The sequence below is a fragment of the Bufo gargarizans genome, chromosome 1 (assembly GCF_014858855.1).
Source record: "Bufo gargarizans isolate SCDJY-AF-19 chromosome 1, ASM1485885v1, whole genome shotgun sequence".
NCBI lineage: Eukaryota > Metazoa > Chordata > Amphibia > Anura > Bufonidae > Bufo > Bufo gargarizans.
The window spans coordinates 496,507,160-496,529,159 of NC_058080.1; the positions used below are offsets into that span (position 1 = coordinate 496,507,160).

General features: G+C 42.5%; 1 gene segment (V, D, J or C); it reads right to left on the bottom strand.

Annotated features, from left to right (window-relative positions):
• Positions 1-4,309: 4,309 nt before the first annotated feature.
• Positions 4,310-12,389, bottom strand: LOC122928095. The segment is given in 5 exon segments: positions 4,310-4,334; positions 4,896-4,989; positions 6,944-6,974; positions 11,913-12,250; positions 12,335-12,389. Coding segments are annotated over 5 exon segments (525 nt in total).
• Between the last annotated feature and the right edge of the window lie 9,611 nt (positions 12,390-22,000).

Sequence of the window (22,000 nt, forward strand, 5' to 3'; positions counted from 1 at the left end):
TGATTGGAGAGTTTTTCTAACGGTCTTTCAGTACCTATAAAAGAAGAAATCATCGTCACTGGCGCATTCACGTAAGTATTTTCTCCAGATAACCACCTGCGCTAAGTCTACTCATGGAGGATTTACTCAAGCAGCTCATTCTGAAGGCCGAAGGCAACGGAGGTGAAGAGTGGCTACGTAGATGTTTGTCCTTACCTTCCGGACAAGAAGAAATCATTCCTTTCTCTACAGCTACAGATTTCGTCTGCCCAGTCCGCAGCGCGAGCCCTGATCTAATTGATTTAACCTCCGTCACTGGCGCGCGCATGCGCAGTGAACCGGAGGTTTCTTCGCCAGTCAAGAAAAGGAATCGCAAAGAAAAGAGGGCATATTCTCCATCACAATATGCGCCTCCTTCTTCTAAAAAGAGATCGATTCAGCAGCCATCTAGCAGTAAAGGTTCATCCCAACATAGACGCAATTCCTCTGCAACTGCCACTTTACAGCAAGCATCAGCTATTCAGCCCAACTGTCATCCTGACCAACAGCCAAGTGGTGAGATACATACTGACAAAATTTTAAGTGACTGCAAATTGCAGGGCACTTCCACTCAAGATAATTCTTTTACACTTCTTAACTCTTCTGTTAAGTTACAATTATTTAATGAATTTATGCAATTTCTTTCCAATCAATCTGTTACATCGGGTAATGTTTGGTCTGAGGCTAGTAATCATACCCAACCCAATATTGCCTCCGATGTAACGGATTGTAATCAAAACTTTTCTGTATCTAATACCTTCAAAAAATCTTCTGATCTCTTTATTCCGGAATTAGAAAATAGTTCTGGGATTAAAGAGACAGCAGTAAAAGAAGTCATGGCTTGTCAAATTTCTCCTTTAGGATTTCATCTTCCTCAAACCATTAAGGAAAAAATCTGGAGGAAAGATTATATCGATTTATTTTCCTTATTACCTTCCTCAAACGAATTATTAAAAAATGAAACGGCTAAGGAGAAAAAAACTGATTCTGATGAGAAAAAGAAACCGGTACAAAAAACTTTTCTTAATTGGATACAAGCTTTTTGTATCTATGCTGCAGTTTTAGGGGAAAAGCACCCTTCTGTATGTACCGGTCTCTTTTATCATATAGATTCCATATTGGAGGCATATAGGAATTTTGGAGGCATGGGCTGGTGCTCTTATGATGAATCTTTTCGTCAAAAGATGGCAGTTTATCCTAATTTAAATTGGGGTAACAAAGATGTGGGACTTTGGCTGAGTCTTATGCTACCTAATAAAAATTTATCTTTTTCGTCAGCAGTCAAATCCCAGTAATCTCAAAAAAGGTATTTGTTTCTCCTATAACGAGTCTTTCTGCAGATGGCAATCCAACTGCAGATATCGCCATGAATGTTCCTTCTGTTCAGGTCCTCACCCAGTTTCCAAATGCTTTAAGAAGCAAGGAATTCATTTCCCAAATACCATCAGAGATTTTCATACAAATAAGCAAGGTGACACCGCTGAATTTGCAAAGAATACTGCAGTGGGTAAAACTTTTTCCAAACACACTGATGGCTAATTTACTGTTTAAAAGTTTTTCTGAAGGTTTTTACGTACCTTATTTCAAAGGTCCGGGTTGCGTTATTGTAGAAAATGCATATTCTGTTAAGAAAAATTTAGATATTGTTAAGGATAAAATTTTGTCTGAATTGTCTGCAGGTAGAATAGCTGGTCCATTTAATTCCCCTCCCTTTATTAATTTTCGCATCTCTCCTTTAGCTATTGTCCCTAAGAAAGAGTGTAATTCATATCGACTCATTCATAATTTATCTTTTCCAAAATTTTCTTCCCTCAACGATGAAATTGATAAGAATAAAGCTAGTGTTAAATATTCTTCCTTTGATCAAGCGTTGGAGTTTCTTCAGAAATCTGGTAGACACTCTCTCTTAGCTAAAGCAGATATAAAATCTGCATTCAGATTATTACCAATAAATCCTGCTGGTTATAACTCTCTTGGGTTTAAATTTTTGGACAAGTTCTTTTATGATATGGCCTTACCCATGGGTTTCACTCTATCTTGCTTCTATTTTGAAGCGTTTTCCACTTTTTTACATTGGATAGTAGAAGTTCATTCTTATTCCGGATTTATTTTACACTACTTAGATGATTTTTTATTTATAGGCCATAAGGATACTCCAGAATGTTTGAATCTTCTTAACAGATTCATAGCAGTATCTGATTATTTTAATGTACCTTTGGCTGTGGAAAAAACAGTTCTTCCCACTACTACTTTGAAATTTTTAGGTATTTGCATTAACACGGATACTATGGAATTTAGTATTCCTATGGTTAAAATTTCCGAAAACTATTTATATTTTATCTTCAATGGTAAGCAAGGAAAAAACTACTTTGAAACGATTGCAGTCATTACTTGGATCCCTAAATTTTATCACTAGAGTAATTCCCATGGGAAGGGTATTTTCAAAAAGACTTTACGCAGCAACTGCAGGTAAGTCTTCTCATTCTCATATTAGATTAACAAGGGAATTAAAAAGTGATATTAACATATGGCTACAATTTATGAAAGACTTCAATGGACATACAATTTGGCAGGAAGAATTTATAGACTCTGACTCACTTTTCTTTTTTACTGATGCTTCGGGTGCCATTGGTTATGGAGCATTCTTCAACAATAATTGGTCTGCTGAAAAATGGCCTCAATCTTGGTTAGACAACAAATATTATTCTAAAAATTTTGTTTTTCTTGAACTTTTCCCTGTTTTGGTTTCTTTATTAATTTGGCATGAGGAATTTCAAAACAGACGCATTTTATTATGTTCAGACAACATGGGTGTTGTATTCGCCATAAATTGTTTGTCGTCCAAGTCTCCTCTAGTATCTTCTCTATTACGGAAATTGGTTTTGCACTGTCTCAAATTTAATATTTGGTTAAAAGCAAAATTTATTCCAGTTAGAAATAACACTATTGCTGATGCTTTATCTCGTCAGCAGCTCTCGAAATTTTTCGCAATGGCACCTCAGGCATCTTTGAAAGGAATACCTTGTCCACATCAGTTATGGAGTATTACAGAAGAATAAATAACAAATTGTTATTTATTTCGTTAGCCAAGAATACATGGGCAGCCTATTCTGCCGCATGGTTCGATTGGACGGAATTCTGCAATAAGGGTCGATTAACAGCTACAGAATTTAAATTGGAGAATTTCAACACTTTTATAATCTATCTTTGGAAGAGGGGAATGGCAGCTGAATCTATCTCAAAAAGATTATCTGCTATTTCTTTCTTTTTTAAATTGAATGGTCACAATTCAATATTGAATAATTTCAAAATTAAACAAATAATTAAAGGTATCAAAAGAACTTCTATCCCAAGGGATAAAACTAATCCATTATCTATTCAACAATTAGCCGGAATTATACAACAATTACCTAAAGTTTGTTCTTCATCTTACGAAGAATGTTTGTTTTCTGCAGCTTTTTCTTTGATTTTTTTTGCCGCTCTACGAATTGGAGAGATTGCAGCGGAAAACAAGCATTCTGGTCCTCCTTTAATTATTTCCGATTTATTAATTGTTAATGAACAAGTCAAATTATTCATAAAAAAGTCCAAAACAGATCAAATGGGAAAAGGTATTTGGCTTACTCTTAATAAATTCTCTTATAAATGTATCTGCCCATTTGAACATATGTCAAAGTGGTTAAGTATGAGAGAGAAAGCATTTCCTGCATTATTCTCTCATGTTGATGGATCATATTTAACAAAATACCAATTTAACTTTGTTTTACGTAAGAGTTTGCAAAGTTTAGGTCATATAAATCTAAACATTTCTGCACATTCGTTTCGCATTTGTGCAGCAACATTTGCGGCAAAAATAGGTTTAAATTCTTCCATTATAAAACGCATTGGAAGATGGAATTCCAATTGCTACAAGCGTTATATCAGACCTAATCTACTTATTCATTAATTGCAGGAACCAAACGGAATATTTGGATATTTGGTGACGACCTAATTAGATGTGTCATGGAACTATCCAATATCAGAGAATCCACAAAAAATTTAGGTTTTTCTGAGGAAGTTTGTATCAAGTGGAGTACATTCCTAACCTCCGGATTTCAAACATTATTTTTGAAGTTGACTATTTGTTCTCAAAATGTTACATTCCTGATTTAGTAATTTTAGCATGTTGGGTCTTTTGATATAGGTAAAATAAAAACTCATTTGTTGATTTATGAACTACAGGAATTGATGTGCAAGATAAGACAAATTTTACAGAATTCTGTTCTCTTATTTTCGGATATTATTCCTAAATTTACTTGGTCAAGTCCTGAATTGTCCTTTTTGGATAAAATAAGGAAAAGAGTCAATAAAAAAATGGAGAAGTTTGATGTTAAGTATGGGGCAATTTTCTTACAGACATGTAGAACTTGAAGGTTTTTTAAAAGGACTTTATTGTCCTGGGCTGGATCAGCTTTCAGAAATAGGTTGTGATATCTTTATTTCTGACCTTCAAAATATGATTGAGAAATATGCTACTTAATTGATTGCGATGCTTTGGTGGCCACTTCGTTTCCGATTTGGCGCTTTGGGGGTTAAGTCACTCTCTGAGTGGACTGACGGTTATTATTTGGATTAATTTAGGTTGGTTGATGGTTAATTGGTATTCTGTTTGTTATACTTCAATAATTATTGGAAAACGTAATAAGCATCGCGGCCATTTAAGTACCATAAATTTAAATAAAGTTCAATTTGGTTTACTTTAATTACAGTGTAATTGTCTTTATTCTGGTGTAATGGTTGCTTATGACATCATGGAGCGAACCACTAGTGTATAACTTGTGGGGAGCCATGATGTCATGGCAACCTACAAGTTATGGCATTAATTATATTAAACTTACCTGTGTTTAAGAGCTTGGACTAATCCATGAGTCTGATGATCTCGGGGCCTTCTAGACAGCTGATTGGAGAGTTTTTCTAACGGTCTTTCAGTACCTATAAAAGAAGAAATCATCGTCACTGGCGCATTCACGTAAGTATTTTCTCCAGATCCCTCCCTCCCTCTTTTTTCTTTTTGATTAGTCGCTTGCTTATTGACGGGGGTTAAGTCACTCTCTGAGTGGACTGACGGTTATTATTTTGATTAATTTGGTTGGTTGATGGTTAATTGGTATTCTGTTTGTTATATTTCAATAATTATTGGAAAACGTAATAAGCATCGCGGCCATTTAAGTACCATAAATTTAAATAAAGTTCATTCTGGTTTACTTTAATTACGTGTAATTGTCTTTATTCTGGTATAATGGTTGCTTATGACATCATGGGGTCCGAATATGCCGGGATTCCGGCAAATACTGCTGCATGGGGCCAGCAGGCATTCTGGTGCCATCTCTGTTCTCTGCCGGAATTCATGTCGGCATTGTGAAAAAAGCCTTAGGGTAATTTCACACTGGCAGCAAGGAACTCCGGCAGGCTGTTCCGGTGGGTGAGCAGCCTGTCGGATCCGTGCTGCCGCTAGTGCACGCGTGCTCCCGGACTACTGCTCTGGCACCATTGACTATGATGGGGGTGGGCCGGAGTTCCTGCGGCAGCACGGCAAACATGCCGAGAGGCAGCCGGAAAAAAACTACTGCCGTAGTTCCTTGCCGCTAGTGTGAAACTAGCCTAGGTCACAGACTGACTAAAAGTTTAAGGCCAAATTGGAAAAACAAGCAAAATAATGAAGACAATAAAAGCTGTCCTGGCTGGGTAGTGGACACAACCCTGGAATTGTCTAGTATCTGTGACTATTAGGTCATATTGTAGGTACACCCTAAAAATGCCTATAAATGTAAACATGTACAAGCAGTTATGTACTATCATAAAAAAATATAAGACTGCACACAGTAATTTTAAAATATATTTACAAAGTAAATAAAGCAAAAATGTAAGTTAAATATGTAATGATGGAAATGGAAAAAAGGGGTTATTTATCAAGCTGGTGTAAAGTAGAACTGGCTTAGTTGCTAATAGCAACCAATCAGATTCCACCTCTCATTTTCCAAAGGAGCTGTTAAAAATGAAAGGTGGAATCTCATTGGTTGCTATGGGCAGCTAAGCCAGCTCTACTTCACACCAGTATGATAAATGACCCCCAAACAGTTTTTAAAGAAGATACTTTAATTCAGTGATACTTTAATTCAGTGATGCCCAACCTGCAGCCCTCAAGCTGCTGTAAAACTATAACTCCCACCATTCCCTGCTATAGGCTGATAGCTGTAAGCTGCCCAGGTATGCTGGGAATTGTAGTTTTAGAACAGCTGGAGGGCCGCAGGTTGGGCATCACTGCTTTAATTTATATCAACCCTTTCACAGCGATGGGGTGTTTGGACGTTTTTTGCGCCTCTGGTAGCCAGGATAATGTTTACACTTTTGAAATTCATAAATTAAAACATAATTAATTGCATTAATTTAGAAGAAAAACCCACATATTTTTTGAAAGTACACATCTAGCCAATTGCATTTAATACAATTTGAATAAAAGTTAATATTAGCGGCTAAAAGTATAACCCAAGCAGAAAGTTATATGCACCACGCAAAATTACATTTCAACATGTGCGGTGCTCATATACATACCACTTAGGCCTAAATTTGCATGCAAATATACATAGGCATATACTTAGGCCTATAACCAGAACTAGGTCAAAGCAATTATATATTTTCTTTTTCCTTAAACACATTTCGCTAATCATCCCACTGGCTTTCTCAACTAGAATAACGTGTAAAAAAAAAAAAATCTCTGGCATTAAATACTGTTGATTCATGATTCAATCAGCCTATTCTGTTTATCATCAACTTACTTTGAGCTCTGTTATATATAGGTTTACATCATTTGAAGCTGAATTTCTGGGTGAAAAGCAGAGTAAATCCTGACAGGACTCCTATGAGAGACAGTGAGAGTCCTAATTACCTGGCTCACATACAGTGATTGGCAGCTCTTCCTGTATCAGTGTGTACACAGAAGCTTGTACTAAGCAGGACTCAGAATTTACTCTGCAAACCATATAGACCAGGCATGCTCAACTTGTGGCCCTCCAGCTGTTGCAAAACTACAACTCCTAGCATGCCCGGACAGCCTACAGATATCAGCCTACAGCAGGGCATGATGGGAGTTGTAGTTTTACAACAGCTGGAGGGCCGCAGGTTGAACATCCCTGATATAGGCCTATAACACAGAACCCTGTTTCTCTCCCTTTATCATATCCTGCTCTCAGATAGGGCAGCAGAAATCACTTGACGGGTTCTCTTTAAATTACAAATGGACGGTCATTTTTGTCCTGTAGTGAGTCCCGTGCCCAATAGACAGTATTGTCGCAGAGAGACAGAACATTGAGATGCTAAAAACCGTGAACAGGAAATAGAGCCCTTAATACAGGACCAGAGAGTGAGCCAGAACCTGCCTCAGGATACTGACGACTGTGGAGAATGTTTAACTGTGTGAAGGGACCTGATGGAGAGAGTTTTTCATATGTTCAGGTTCTACTCATGTGTTTTTCCGAAACCCTACGAAACTGTGCCACCTTGTGATTACTAAAACTACCAAGATTACTGTGGGTAATTTAAAAGGCATCTGTCAGCAGATTTGTACCCATGACACTGGCTGACTATTACATGTGCACTTGGCAGCTGAAGCCATCTGTGTTGGTCCCATCTTCATATGTGTCCTCATTGCTGAGAAAAATGATGTTTTAATATATGCAAACAGGCCTCTAGGGGCAATGGAGGCATTGCCATTTCACCTAGAGGCTCTGCTCTCTCTGCAACTGCTTCACCCTCTCCACTTTGATTGACGGGGCCAGGAGTGATGACGTTTACACTGCCTGGTCCTGTAAATGAAAGTGGAGAGGGTGCAGCAGTTTCAATGAGAGAGAGCTGAGTCTCTATGGTGTAATGGCAATGCTTGCCCGTCCCTCCACCCCATTTGTATATATTTAAACTTAATTTTTCAGCAATGTGGGCACATATGAACATGAGACCATGTAACAGGTCAGCCAGTGTCATAGGCACAGATCTGCTGACAGGTGCCATGTAAGCACTCTAACTTGCCTCTTGTAGTGACAGCAGCACCCTGTATACCACTGTATTTGCATGGTTCAGTCACAATTGACATGTTTACATTTTATTTGGGCTATGATTTTCCAAGTATAAACACTTTATTTTCTGGGATCTCTATGATTTTAACAGATATGCTCATGTAATTACTAACTCATGTACATTCCTCCCTGTGCTTTTTCTTTTTTGGGCTTTCCTGACCCATTTTCACCATATAAACAAATGATTCTGGTTTGTTTCCAATCTTGTGCACTTCCTGCTGATGCATCCAACCAAACCCATGATGCACTTCCCCTTTTTTTGCTACATCCCTCAGCACCGCCCCTAACAACGCCCAACTAGTTTAAAGCTCCTCCCACCCAGCTAGTTATATAGACACTCCCTGATCACTGACCATGTTGTTGCTTTGACACGGACATAACATCGCAGGAAATAAGAAAGAGCCACATGGACATGGTCATGTGACCACAGCCCAGACCAGAAGATAGGAGCACAAAAGGCAAAAGTAATTCATTACAAAATTACAGCTACCTTCATAACTGATTATTTTGAAGGATGTTGATGCAAACCGGAAACCCTGAACCTGGACATACCCCCATTTTCTTTTTTTTTTTTAATTAGTCTTTATTTGAATTTCACACAAGGAACAGATCCATAAAAATCAGATAAGCACAGATCAACCATTCACAATTAATAAATACGGTTCCTTTTTCTTTCCCTACCTTCTCCCGTTTCCCACCCTCCTCCCCCCCCCCCTCCCTCCATGTGGGGACGTGAGAAAAGAAAAAAAAAACATCCTCCAACACTAAAGTAACCAATTTTTCCACACTTGGTCGAGATTTATTGACCTTTTTATATAATTCTCCATCACTCGTTCTTCTTTAATTAAATTGTCTATCATTTTTCTCCATTGTCCCACTGTCGGTAAATCTACTTTTATCCATTGCCTGAGTATGAGCAATCTGGCCTGAAATAATACTTTATTCAAAACCAGTCGGGTTTTTTGTTTAACTTCAAATGTTCAGTTACCCCTAGAATACAAATTATTGGATCATTGGGCAGCCGGACTTTCAGGAGCAAAAATATAGTTTCCATTATTTCTGTCCAATATCTATGGAGCTTGGGACATCTCCAAAAACAATGTATTAAATCTGCTCTCTCCTCCCCACATTTTGGACACTTATCTGTTGCTTTCACTCCCATTCTTTTCAACATCCATGGAGATCGATGTAATCTGTGCACTATAAAAAATTGTGAGATCTTATGTGAGCCCCTATCCGAGATTGTAGCATAATTTCTAAGGGCATCTCTCCAATTTTCTTCTGTAAGGGAGCCTAGATCTTTTTCCCATTTTCCTAGAGCTAGCATTGTAATTTTTTTTCTCTTTCCGTCCATCAAAAGCCTGTATCTCCTTGCTGTTGTTCCTGCTCCTTCCCCTACTATAGTGAACTTATCCAACCTGTCTGATTTTTCCCTTCTATACCTGTCCTCCTGTACCACTGTCCGCAGTGCATTCCTAAGTTGGAGATATTTATACGTATCAATATGGGAGATCCCAAATTCCAACACCATTGTGTTGAAGTCTTTCAGCTTATCTTCCTCAAAGATCTGATCTAGATATTTCATTCCTTTTTTCTCCCAATCTATATAGTCCCTTATTGTTTCTAATTCTTTTAAATTAAGATTTTTCCATATCGGTGTGTATTTCAAGAACCCTTTAATCTCCAATATCTTCTTAATTTCCCCCCATACGTATTCTATTAAGTTTAATATTCTATTATCTGAAATTTTTTTCCCCAAAAAACCTGACTCCAACACCTCTAAGTGATTTCCTCCCTCTTTCCAACCCCATCTATTTAATTCTTGCCTACCCACTTGACTATCTAAGCTACCCTTTATATTCCCGTATTGAATTATTAAGTAGTAAAGAAACAAATTAGGGACCGCTAAACCTCCCTCCTGCACTGGGAGCTGGAGGACTTCCTTCTTTATCCGAGGGATCGCACCTTTCCAGATGAGGTCCCCCATTAGTCTATCTAGTAATTTAAAGGTAGTCTGCGATATTCTCACTGGAGCATTTTGCAATATATAGAGTATCTTTGGGAGAAGGACCATTTTTATTAGGTTTACCCTGCCTTGGATTGACATTGGCAGTTTTTTCCATATATGTATTTTAGTTCTTAATTCTTTTATTAGGGGGAGGACATTTAATTTTTCATACTCTTCTATATTTCCGGAGATTTGTACACCGAGATATTTAAAATTTTCATGTTTTTTAAGAACATGCACCCGTGTGTCTCCTTGTAATTGTCTATCTCCTAATAGTAACATATGTGATTTCCCCCAATTTATCTTTAAACCAGAAAAAAACCCCAAACTTATCTATTATCTCTATCACTCTATTAAACTGATCCCCAGTGTTTTGCAAAAAAAGTAAAATATCATCCGCATACATTAACAGCTTTTCTTCTCCACCCGCATATTGAAAACCTTTAATCTCCCTATCGTTTCTTATTATATTTGCCAAAGGTTCAATTGCCATAGCAAATAGCAGTGGGGAGAGAGGGCATCCCTGCCTTGTGCCACGGAATAGGGCAAAAGGCAGGGACAAGCTCCCATCCACCGCCACTCTAGCCCTGGGGTTTAGATATATTAACTGAATCCACCCTATAAATCCCTCCCCTATACCGAATCTCCTTAACACTGCCCATAAATAGTCCCATTCAATACAATCAAATGCCTTTTGGGCATCCAGTGAGAGTATCGCTTTCTCCCCTGTGTCCAATCTATTAGCTTCAATATTAAGGAATGTCCTTCTTATATTAGAGTATATTGTTCTGCCCGGTATAAATCCTGTCTGATCTTTATTTATTATCCCTTTGATAACCCTTGAAAGCCTATCAGCTAAAACTTTTGCCAGAATTTTAACATCCGTATTCAACAGGGATATTGGCCTGTATGAACCGGGATCTGTGTGTTCTTTTCCCTTTTTTGGAATTAACGTAATAGTTGCTTCCTTCATAGAGTTCGGTAGGTCACCTAATTTTCGGGCCTCATCCAGTGTTATCTTTAATTCTGGTACTAACACCTGGGAGAAGATTTTATATATTTCAAAGGGAAGCCCATCCCCACCTGGTGCCTTCTCAGCTTTAACCTTCCCCAAAACCAGATTTATTTCTGCTACCGTTATTTCTTTTTCCAGATATTCTTTTTCCAGATATTCATATCCCCCATTTTCACCCAGGCAGCCCCACTGATATGAGCATTTCATGCCCCGATGCTCTCTCTTTCCCTGCGCTGTATCGCTCAGGGCAAGGGCTTTTTTGTTTATATTGTTACACTACTAAGTGGAGGCTTCCGCCTAGCAGTGTTCCCGGTGACGGGTGGGATTTAGTGCTGCCCTAGCCGTTTTACAGGCTAGGGCTGCACTAAAGCCTGTCCATTAGTGACGGTGACGTCACTGCTGGGCGGAAGCCTTTCCCCATAGGGAGCGGGGTACGGGAAGGGCAAAGGAGAACATTGGAGCATGAAATGCTCCGATGGTCATATTAGGGGGGCTGTCTGGGTGAAAATGTGAGTATGTATGATATCAGCGCTGAACCGGGACAACCCCTTTAAGGGAAGATAAGCCGCTTTAAGGAAGATAATAAAGTGACAGCACAGTGTATGTTTTCAAGTTCTAGTTCTAAACTGCTGATAATTTATGCAGACCTGTTTTATGTAATTGGAATATATTTCCTGCTTAAAACTGCAAAGAATGTGTGATTAAAAAAAAAAAAATTCTTATTAATAAGGCACTGCTGCCATCCTTTCTGATGTTTTTGTACTGTCTGTTTATTTGGTTTTGTCACTGTGTCTCTTGCACAGTAGTAATTTGCAGTGTCCTCCAATGTCAGCCTGTCAATTTTTAGATATGATGTACTAAGTGAATCGTCTTTTGTTATTGTGAATCTTCCTTGGAATGATGAAGAATAATAAGTGTTTCCAGTATTGGTACTAATGTATCCAATGTGTTTCAATCCTGCACCTGGAGCCTGTTGAACCCAGTGCATAGCAGCAAAGCTGGTGAACGTGTAACCAGATGCTCTACATGATAATGTTACACTCTCTCCGGGTTTTTTCAGTTCCGAGCTGGGTTGTGTAAGTTGTGCTTGTGACAAAACACCTGTGGATAACAAATACCATGTATCATTGTACGATCCTTCCATAGCCTTGTGTTATATGGTCTATGCATCTGTATTCTACTTACCAGGAAGAGAAGACAAGATACAAAATAAGAGAAACATGTTTCAAAGCTTCTCCAGAACTACTGGTGGAGTTACCTACATGTCAGCTTTAGTTTTTATACCTGAAACATGTCAAGCAGGAAGCTTGGCTGATATTTGCATAATTCAGGGTTCGTTGGAAACATGCTAAATTATATGCAGATTTCATGTAAATATTTGAAAGAATGAAGTTGAAATTAAACAATTAAAAACATATTTAGAAGGACCTTGTTATTGGACATCAGAATGTTTCCTGAGCTTGACACAAAATGTATTAGACATCAAAAACAATGTAAACCCAGTTATATATGTATATAGGATATTATGATAATACATAGCTGTCTGCTCTCCTTGGATCTTGTCACTACCTGAAGAAGTTTCAGGTGTTCTCAAATAAGACCTATTTTTCCCCTTTTCTCCCTCTCTCACCCATTGTTAGGGAAGGGGATGAAATGTAAGGAACTTTTATGTGTTTTGTTATACTATGAGGCTAATAATTAGAGATGAGCGAACTCGAACTGTATAGTTCGGGTTCGTACCGAATTTTGGGGTGTCCGTGACACGGACCCGAACCCGGACATTTTCGTAAAAGTCCGGGTTCGGGTTCGGTGTTCGTCGCTTTCTTGGCGCTTTTGTGACGCTTTCTTGGCGCTTTTTGAAAGGCTGCAAAGCAGCCAATCAACAAGCGTCATACTACTTGCCCCAAGAGGCCATCACAGCCATGCCTACTATTGGCATGGCTGTGATTGGCCAGAGCACCATGTGACCCAGCCTCTATTTAAGCTGGAGTCACATAGCGCCGCCCGTCACTCTGCTCTGATTAGCGTAGGGAGAGGTTGCGGCTGCGACAGTAGGGCGAGATTAGGCAGATTAACTCCTCCAAAGGACTTGATTAACTGATCGATCTGCAGCTGTGGATCATTGAGCTGCTGATCCTCAATTGCTCACTGTTTTTAGGCTGCCCAGACCGTTTGTCAGTCACATTTTTCTGGGGTGATCGGCGGCCATTTTGTGTCTTGTGGTGCGCCAGCACAAGCTGCGACCAAGTGCATTTAACCCTCAATGGTGTGGTTGTTTTTTGGCTAAAGCCTACATCAGGGTGAAGCTGTCACACCAAGTGCATTTAACCAGCAATAGTCTGTTCATTTTTTGGCCATATACAAAATCAGGGGCAAGCTGCGCCTGTCACCAAGTGCATTTAACCCTCAATGGTGTGGTTGTTTTTTGGCTAAAGCCTACATCAGGGTGAAGCTGTCACACCAAGTGCATTTAACCAGCAATAGTCTGTTCATTTTTTGGCCATATACAAAATCAGGGGCAAGCTGCGCCTGTCACCAAGTGCATTTAACCCTCAATGGTGTGGTTGTTTTTTGGCTAAAGCCTACATCAGGGTGAAGCTGTCACACCAAGTGCATTTAACCAGCAATAGTCTGTTTATTTTTTGGCCATATACTACATCAGGGGCAAGCTGCGCCCGTCACCAAGTGCATTTAACCCTCAGTAGTGTGGTTGGTCAAGCTGTGACACCAAGTGCATTTAACCAGCAATAGTCTGTTCATTTTTTGGCCATATACTACATCAGGGGCAAGCTGCGCCCGTCACCAAGTGCATTTAACCAGCAATAGTGTGGTTATTTTTTGGCCATATCCCAGTCTAATTCTGTCACTAAATCCATACTGGTCACCCAGCGCCGAAATACTAGGCCTCAAATTTATATCCCGCTAAATCTCTCGTTACCGCTGTCCTGTTGTGGCTGGGAAAGTTATTTAGTGTCCGTCAAAGCACATTTTTTGTTCTGGGTTGAAATACAATTCCCAATTTAGCAATTTCATAATTTAGTGGTTTCTGCTATATCAGAGCTATTTGAAATCTATCCCTAAAAGGGTATATAATATTCAAGGTGCACATTGGGTCATTCAGAATAACTTCACACACACCCGCTACTGTGTATTTCCAAGTCTAATTCTGTCACTAAACCCATACCTGTCACCCAGCGCCTAAATACTAGGCCTCAAATTTATATCCTGCTAAATCTCTCGTTACCGCTGTCCTGTTGTGGCTGGGAAAGTTATTTAGTGTCCGTCAAAGCACATTTTCTGTTCTGGGTTGAAATACAATTCCCAATTTAGCAATTTCATAATTTAGTGGTTTCTGCTATATCAGAGCTATTTGAAATCTATCCCTAAAAGGGTATATAATATTCAAGGTGCACATTGGGTCATTCAGAATAACTTCACACACACCCGCTACTGTGTATTTCCAAGTCTAATTCTGTCACTAAACCCATACCTGTCACCCAGCGCCTAAATACTAGGCCTCAAATTTATATCCTGCTAAATCTCTCGTTACCGCTGTCCTGTTGTGGCTGGGAAAGTTATTTAGTGTCCGTCAAAGCACATTTTCTGTTCTGGGTTGAAATACAATTCCCAATTTAGCAATTTCATAATTTAGTGGTTTCTGCTATATCAGAGCTATTTGAAATCTATCCCTAAAAGGGTATATAATATTCAAGGTGCACATTGGGTCATTCAGAATAACTTCACACACACCCGCTACTGTGTATTTCCAAGTCTAATTCTGTCACTAAACCCATACCTGTCACCCAGCGCCTAAATACTAGGCCTCAAATTTATATCCTGCTAAATCTCTCGTTACCGCTGTCCTGTTGTGGCTGGGAAAGTTATTTAGTGTCCGTCAAAGCACATTTTCTGTTCTGGGTTGAAATACAATTCCCAATTTAGCAATTTCATAATTTAGTGGTTTCTGCTATATCAGAGCTATTTGAAATCTATCCCTAAAAGGGTATATAATATTCAAGGTGCACATTGGGTCATTCAGAATAACTTCACACACACCCGCTACTGTGTATTTCCAAGTCTAATTCTGTCACTAAATCCATACCGGTCACCAAGCGCCTAAATACTAGGCCTCAAATTTATATCCCGCTAAATCTCTCGTTACCGCTGTCCTGTTGTGGCTGGGAAAGTTATTTAGTGTCCGTCAAAGCACATTTTTTGTTCTGGGTTGAAATACAATTCCCAATTTAGCAATTTAAAAATTTAGTGGTTTCTGCTGTATCAGAGCTATTTGAAATCTATCCCTAAAAGGGTAGATCATATTGAAGGTGCACATAGGGTCATTCAGAATAACTTCACACACCCGCTACTGTGCATTTCCAAGTCTAATTCTGTCACTAAACCCATACCTGTCACCCAGCGCCTAAATACTAGGCCTCAAATTTATATCCCGCTAAATCTCTCGTTACCGCTGTCCTGTTGTGGCTGGGAAAGTTATTTAGTGTCCGTCAAAGCACATTTTTTGTTCTGGGTTGAAATACAATTCCCAATTTAGCAATTTCATAATTTAGTGGTTTCTGCTATATCAGAGCTATTTGAAATCTATCCCTAAAAGGGTATATAATATTCAAGGTGCACATAGGGTCATTCAGAATAACTTCACACACACACGCTACTGTGCATTTCCAAGTCCAATTCTGTCACTAAATCCATACCGGTCACCAAGCGCCTAAATACTAGGCCTCAAATTTATATCCCGCTAAATCTCTCGTTACCGCTGTCCTGTTGTGGCTGGGAAAGTTATTTAGTGTCCGTCAAAGCACATTTTTTGTTCTGGGTTGAAATACAATTCCCAATTTAGCAATTTAAAAATTTAGTGGTTTCTGCTGTATCAGAGCTATTTGAAATCTATCCCTAAAAGGGTAGATCATATTGAAGGTGCACATAGGGTCATTCAGAATAACTTCACACACCCGCTACTGTGCATTTCCAAATCTAATTCTGTCACTAAACCCATACCTGTCACCCAGCGCCTAAATACTAGGCCTCAAATTTATATCCCGCTAAATCTCTCGTTACCGCTGTCCTGTTGTGGCTGGGAAAGTTATTTAGTGTCCGTCAAAGCACATTTTTTGTTCTGGGTTGAAATACAATTCCCAATTTAGCAATTTCATAATTTAGTGGTTTCTGCTATATCAGAGCTATTTGAAATCTATCCCTAAAAGGGTATATAATATTCAAGGTGCACATAGGGTCATTCAGAATAACTTCACACACACGCTTCTGTGCATTTCCAAGTCTAATTCTGTCACTAAATCCATACCGGTCACCCAGCGCCTAAATACTAGGCCTCAAATTTATATCCCGCTGAATTTGAATACAATACATTGGGCCAAATAATATATTTGTTGTTGTGGTGAACCATAACAATGAGAAAAACATCTAGTAAGGGACGCGGACGTGGACATGGTCGTGGTGGTGTTAGTGGACCCTCTGGTGCTGGGAGAGGACGTGGCCGTTCTGCCACATCCACACGTCCTAGTGTACCAACTACCTCAGGTCCCAGTAGCCGCCAGAATTTACAGCGATATATGGTGGGGCCCAATGCCGTTCTAAGGATGGTAAGGCCTGAGCAGGTACAGGCATTAGTCAATTGGGTGGCCGACAGTGGATCCAGCACGTTCACATTATCTCCCACCCAGTCTTCTGCAGAAAGCGCACAGATGGCGCCTGAAAACCAACCCCATCAGTCTGTCACATCACCCCCATGCATACCAGGGAAACTGTCTCAGCCTCAAGTTATGCAGCAGTCTCTTATGCTGTTTGAAGACTCCGCTGGCAGGGTTTCCCAAGGGCATCCACCTAGCCCTTCCCCAGCGGTGAAAGACATAGAATGCACTGACGCACAACCACTTATGTTTCCTGATGATGAGGACATGGGAATACCACCTCAGCATGTCTCTGATGATGACGAAACACAGGTGCCAACTGCTGCGTCTTTCTGCAGTGTGCAGACTGAACAGGAGGTCAGGGATCAAGACTGGGTGGAAGACGATGCAGGGGACGATGAGGTCCTAGACCCCACATGGAATGAAGGTCGTGCCACTGACTTTCACAGTTCGGAGGAAGAGGCAGTGGTGAGACCGAGCCAACAGCGTAGCAAAAGAGGGAGCAGTGGGCAAAAGCAGAACACCCGCCGCCAAGAGACTCCGCCTGCTACTGACCGCCGCCATCTGGGACCGAGCACCCCAAAGGCAGCTTCAAGGAGTTCCCTGGCATGGCACTTCTTCAAACAATGTGCTGACGACAAGACCCGAGTGGTTTGCACGCTGTGCCATCAGAGCCTGAAGCGAGGCATTAACGTTCTGAACCTGAGCACAACCTGCATGACCAGGCACCTGCATGCAAAGCATGAACTGCAGTGGAGTAAACACCTTAAAACCAAGGAAGTCACTCAGGCTCCCCCTGCTACCTCTTCTGCTGCTGCCGCCTCGGCCTATTCTGCTGCTGCCGCCTCGGCCTCTTCCTCCGCCTCTGGAGGAACGTTGGCACCTGCCGCCCAGCAAACAGGGGATGTACCACCAACACCACCACCACCACCTCCGTCACCAAGCGTCTCAACCATGTCACACGCCAGCGTTCAGCTCTCCATCTCACAAACATTTGATAGAAAGCGTAAATTCCCACCTAGCCACCCTCGATCCCTGGCCCTGAATGCCAGCATTTCTAAACTACTGGCCTATGAAATGCTGTCATTTAGGCTGGTGGACACAGACAGCTTCAAACAGCTCATGTCGCTTGCTGTCCCACAGTATGTTGTTCCCAGCCGGCACTACTTCTCCAAGAGAGCCGTGCCTTCCCTGCACAACCAAGTATCCGATAAAATCAAGTGTGCACTGCGCAACGCCATCTGTAGCAAGGTCCACCTAACCACAGATACGTGGACCAGTAAGCACGGCCAGGGACGCTATATCTCCCTAACTGCACACTGGGTAAATGTAGTGGCAGCTGGGCCCCAGGCGGAGAGCTGTTTGGCGCACGTCCTTCCGCCGCCAAGGATCGCAGGGCAACATTCTTTGCCTCCTGTTGCCACCTCCTCCTTCTCGGCTTCCTCCTCCTCTTCTTCCACCTGCTCATCCAGTCAGCCACACACCTTCACCACCAACTTCAGCACAGCCCGGGGTAAACGTCAGCAGGCCATTCTGAAACTCATATGTTTGGGGGACAGGCCCCACACCGCACAGGAGTTGTGGCGGGGTATTGAACAACAGACCGACGAGTGGTTGCTGCCGGTGAGCCTCAAGCCCGGCCTGGTGGTGTGTGATAATGGGCGAAATCTCGTTGCAGCTCTGGGACTAGCCAATTTGACGCACATCCCTTGCTTGGCGCATGTGCTGAATTTGGTGGTGCAGAAGTTCATTCACAACTACCCCGACATGTCAGAGCTGCTGCATAAAGTGCGGGCCGTCTGTTCGCGCTTCCGGCGTTCACATCCTGCTGCTGCTCGCCTGTCTGCGCTACAGCGTAACTTCGGCCTTCCCGCTCACCGCCTCATATGCGACGTGCCCACCAGGTGGAACTCCACCTTGCACATGCTGGACAGACTGTGCGAGCAGCAGCAGGCCATAGTGGAGTTTCAGCTGCAGCACGCACGGGTCAGTCGCACTACAGAACAGCACCACTTCACCACCAATGACTGGGCCTCCATGCGAGACCTGTGTGCCCTGTTGCGCTGTTTCGAGTACTCCACCAACATGGCCAGTGGCGATGACACCGTTATCAGCGTTACAATACCACTTCTATGTCTCCTTGAGAAAACACTTAGGGCGATGATGGAAGAGGAGGTGGCCCAGGAGGAGGAGGAGGAGGAGGAAGAGGGGTCATTTTTAGCACTTTCAGGCCAGTCTCTTCGAAGTGACTCAGAGGGAGGTTTTTGGCAACAGCAGAGGCCAGGTACAAATGTGGCCAGCCAGGGCCCACTACTGGAGGACGAGGAGGACGAGGATGAGGAGGAGGTGGAGGAGGATGAGGATGAAGCATGGTCACAGCGGGGTGGCACCCAACGCAGCTCGGGTCCATCACTGGTGCGTGGCTGGGGGGAAAGGCAGGACGATGACGATACGCCTCCCACAGAGGACAGCTTGTCCTTACCCCTGGGCAGCCTGGCACACATGAGCGACTACATGCTGCAGTGCCTGCGCAACGACAGCAGAGTTGCCCACATTTTAACCTGTGCGGACTACTGGGTTGCCACCCTGCTGGATCCACGCTACAAAGACAATGTGCCCACCTTACTTCCTGCACTGGAGCGTGATAGGAAGATGCGCGAGTACAAGCGCACGTTGGTAGACGCGCTACTGAGAGCATTCCCAAATGTCACAGGGGAACAAGTGGAAGCCCAAGGCCAAGGCAGAGGAGGAGCAAGAGGTCGCCAAGGCAGCTGTGTCACGGCCAGCTCCTCTGAGGGCAGGGTTAGCATGGCAGAGATGTGGAAAACTTTTGTCAACACGCCACAGCTAACTGCACCACCACCTGATACGCAACGTGTTAGCAGGAGGCAACATTTCACTAACATGGTGGAACAGTACGTGTGCACACCCCTCCACGTACTGACTGATGGTTCGGCCCCATTCAACTTCTGGGTCTCTAAATTGTCCACGTGGCCAGAGCTAGCCTTTTATGCCTTGGAGGTGCTGGCCTGCCCGGCAGCCAGCGTTTTGTCTGAACGTGTATTCAGCACGGCAGGGGGCGTCATTACAGACAAACGCAGCCGCCTGTCTACAGCCAATGTGGACAAGCTGACGTTCATAAAAATGAACCAGGCATGGATCCCACAGGACCTGTCCGTCCCTTGTCCAGATTAGACATTAACTACCTCCCCATAACCATATATTATTGGACTCCAGGGCACTTCCTCATTCAATCCTATTTTTATTTTCATTTTACCATTATATTGCGAGGCTACCCAAAGTTGAATGAACCTCTCCTCTGCCTGTGTGCTAGGCCTAAATATATGCCAATGGACTGTTGCAGTGGTGGCTGACATGAAGCCTGATTCTCTGCTATGACATGCAGACTAATTCTCTGCTGACATGAAGCCAGATTGTCTGTTACGGGACCTCTCTCCTCTGCCTGGGTGCTGGGCCTAAATTTATGACAATGGACTGTTGCAGTGGTGGCTGACGTGAAGCCTGATTCTCTGCTATGACATGCAGACTGATTCTCTGCTGACATGAAGCCAGATCCTCTGTTACGGGACCTCTCTCCTCTGCCTGGGTGCTGGGCCTAAATTTATGAAAATGGACTGTTGCAGTGGTGGGTGACGTGAAGCCTCATTCTCTGCTATGACATGCAGACTGATTCTCTGCTGACATGAAGCCAGATTGTCTGTTACGGGACCTCTCTGCTCTGCCTGTGTGCTAGGCCTAAATATATGCCAATGGACTGTTGCAGTGGTGGGTGACGTGAAGCCTCATTCTCTGCTATGACATGCAGACTGATTCTCTGCTGACATGAAGCCAGATCGTCTGTTACGGGACCTCTCTGCTCTGCCTGTGTGCTAGGCCTAAATATATGCCAATGGACTGTTGCAGTGGTGGGTGACGTGAAGCCTCATTCTCTGCTATGACATGCAGACTGATTCTCTGCTGACATGAAGCCAGATTGTCTGTTACGGGACCTCTCTGCTCTGCCTGTGTGCTAGGCCTAAATATATGCCAATGGACTGTTGCAGTGGTGGGTGACGTGAAGCCTCATTCTCTGCTATGACATGCAGACTGATTCTCTGCTGACATGAAGCCAGATTGTCTGTTACGGGACCTCTCTGCTCTGCCTGTGTGCTAGGCCTAAATATATGCCAATGGACTGTTGCAGTGGTGGGTGACGTGAAGCCTCATTCTCTGCTATGACATGCAGACTGATTCTCTGCTGTCATGAAGCCAGATTGTCTGTTACGGGACCTCTCTGCTCTGCCTGTGTGCTAGGCCTAAATATATGCCAATGGACTGTTGCAGTGGTGGGTGACGTGAAGCCTCATTCTCTGCTATGACATGCAGACTGATTCTCTGCTGACATGAAGCCAGATTGTCTGTTACGGGACCTCTCTGCTCTGCCTGTGTGCTAGGCCTAAATATATGCCAATGGACTGTTGCAGTGGTGGGTGACGTGAAGCCTCATTCTCTGCTATGACATGCAGACTGATTCTCTGCTGTCATGAAGCCAGATTGTCTGTTACGGGACCTCTCTGCTCTGCCTGTGTGCTAGGCCTAAATATATGCCAATGGACTGTTGCAGTGGTGGGTGACGTGAAGCCTCATTCTCTGCTATGACATGCAGACTGATTCTCTGCTGACATGAAGCCAGATTGTCTGTTACGGGACCTCTCTCCTCTGCCTGTGTGCTAGGCCTAAATATATGCCAATGGACTGTTGCAGTGGTGGCTGACGTGAAGCCTCATTCTCTGCTATGACATGCAGACTAATTCTCTGCTGACATGAAGCCAGATTGTCTGTTACGGGACCTCTCTCCTCTGCCTGGGTGCTGGGCCTAAATTTATGACAATGGACTGTTGCAGTGGTGGCTGACGTGAAGCCTGATTCTCTGCTATGACATGCAGACTGATTCTCTGCTGACATGAAGCCAGATCCTCTGTTACGGGACCTCTCTCCTCTGCCTGGGTGCTGGGCCTAAATTTATGACAATGGACTGTTGCAGTGGTGGCTGACGTGAAGCCTGATTCTCTGCTATGACATGCAGACTGATTCTCTGCTGACATGAAGCCAGATCCTCTGTTACGGGACCTCTCTCCTCTGCCTGGGTGCTGGGCCTAAATTTATGAAATCGGACTCTTACAGT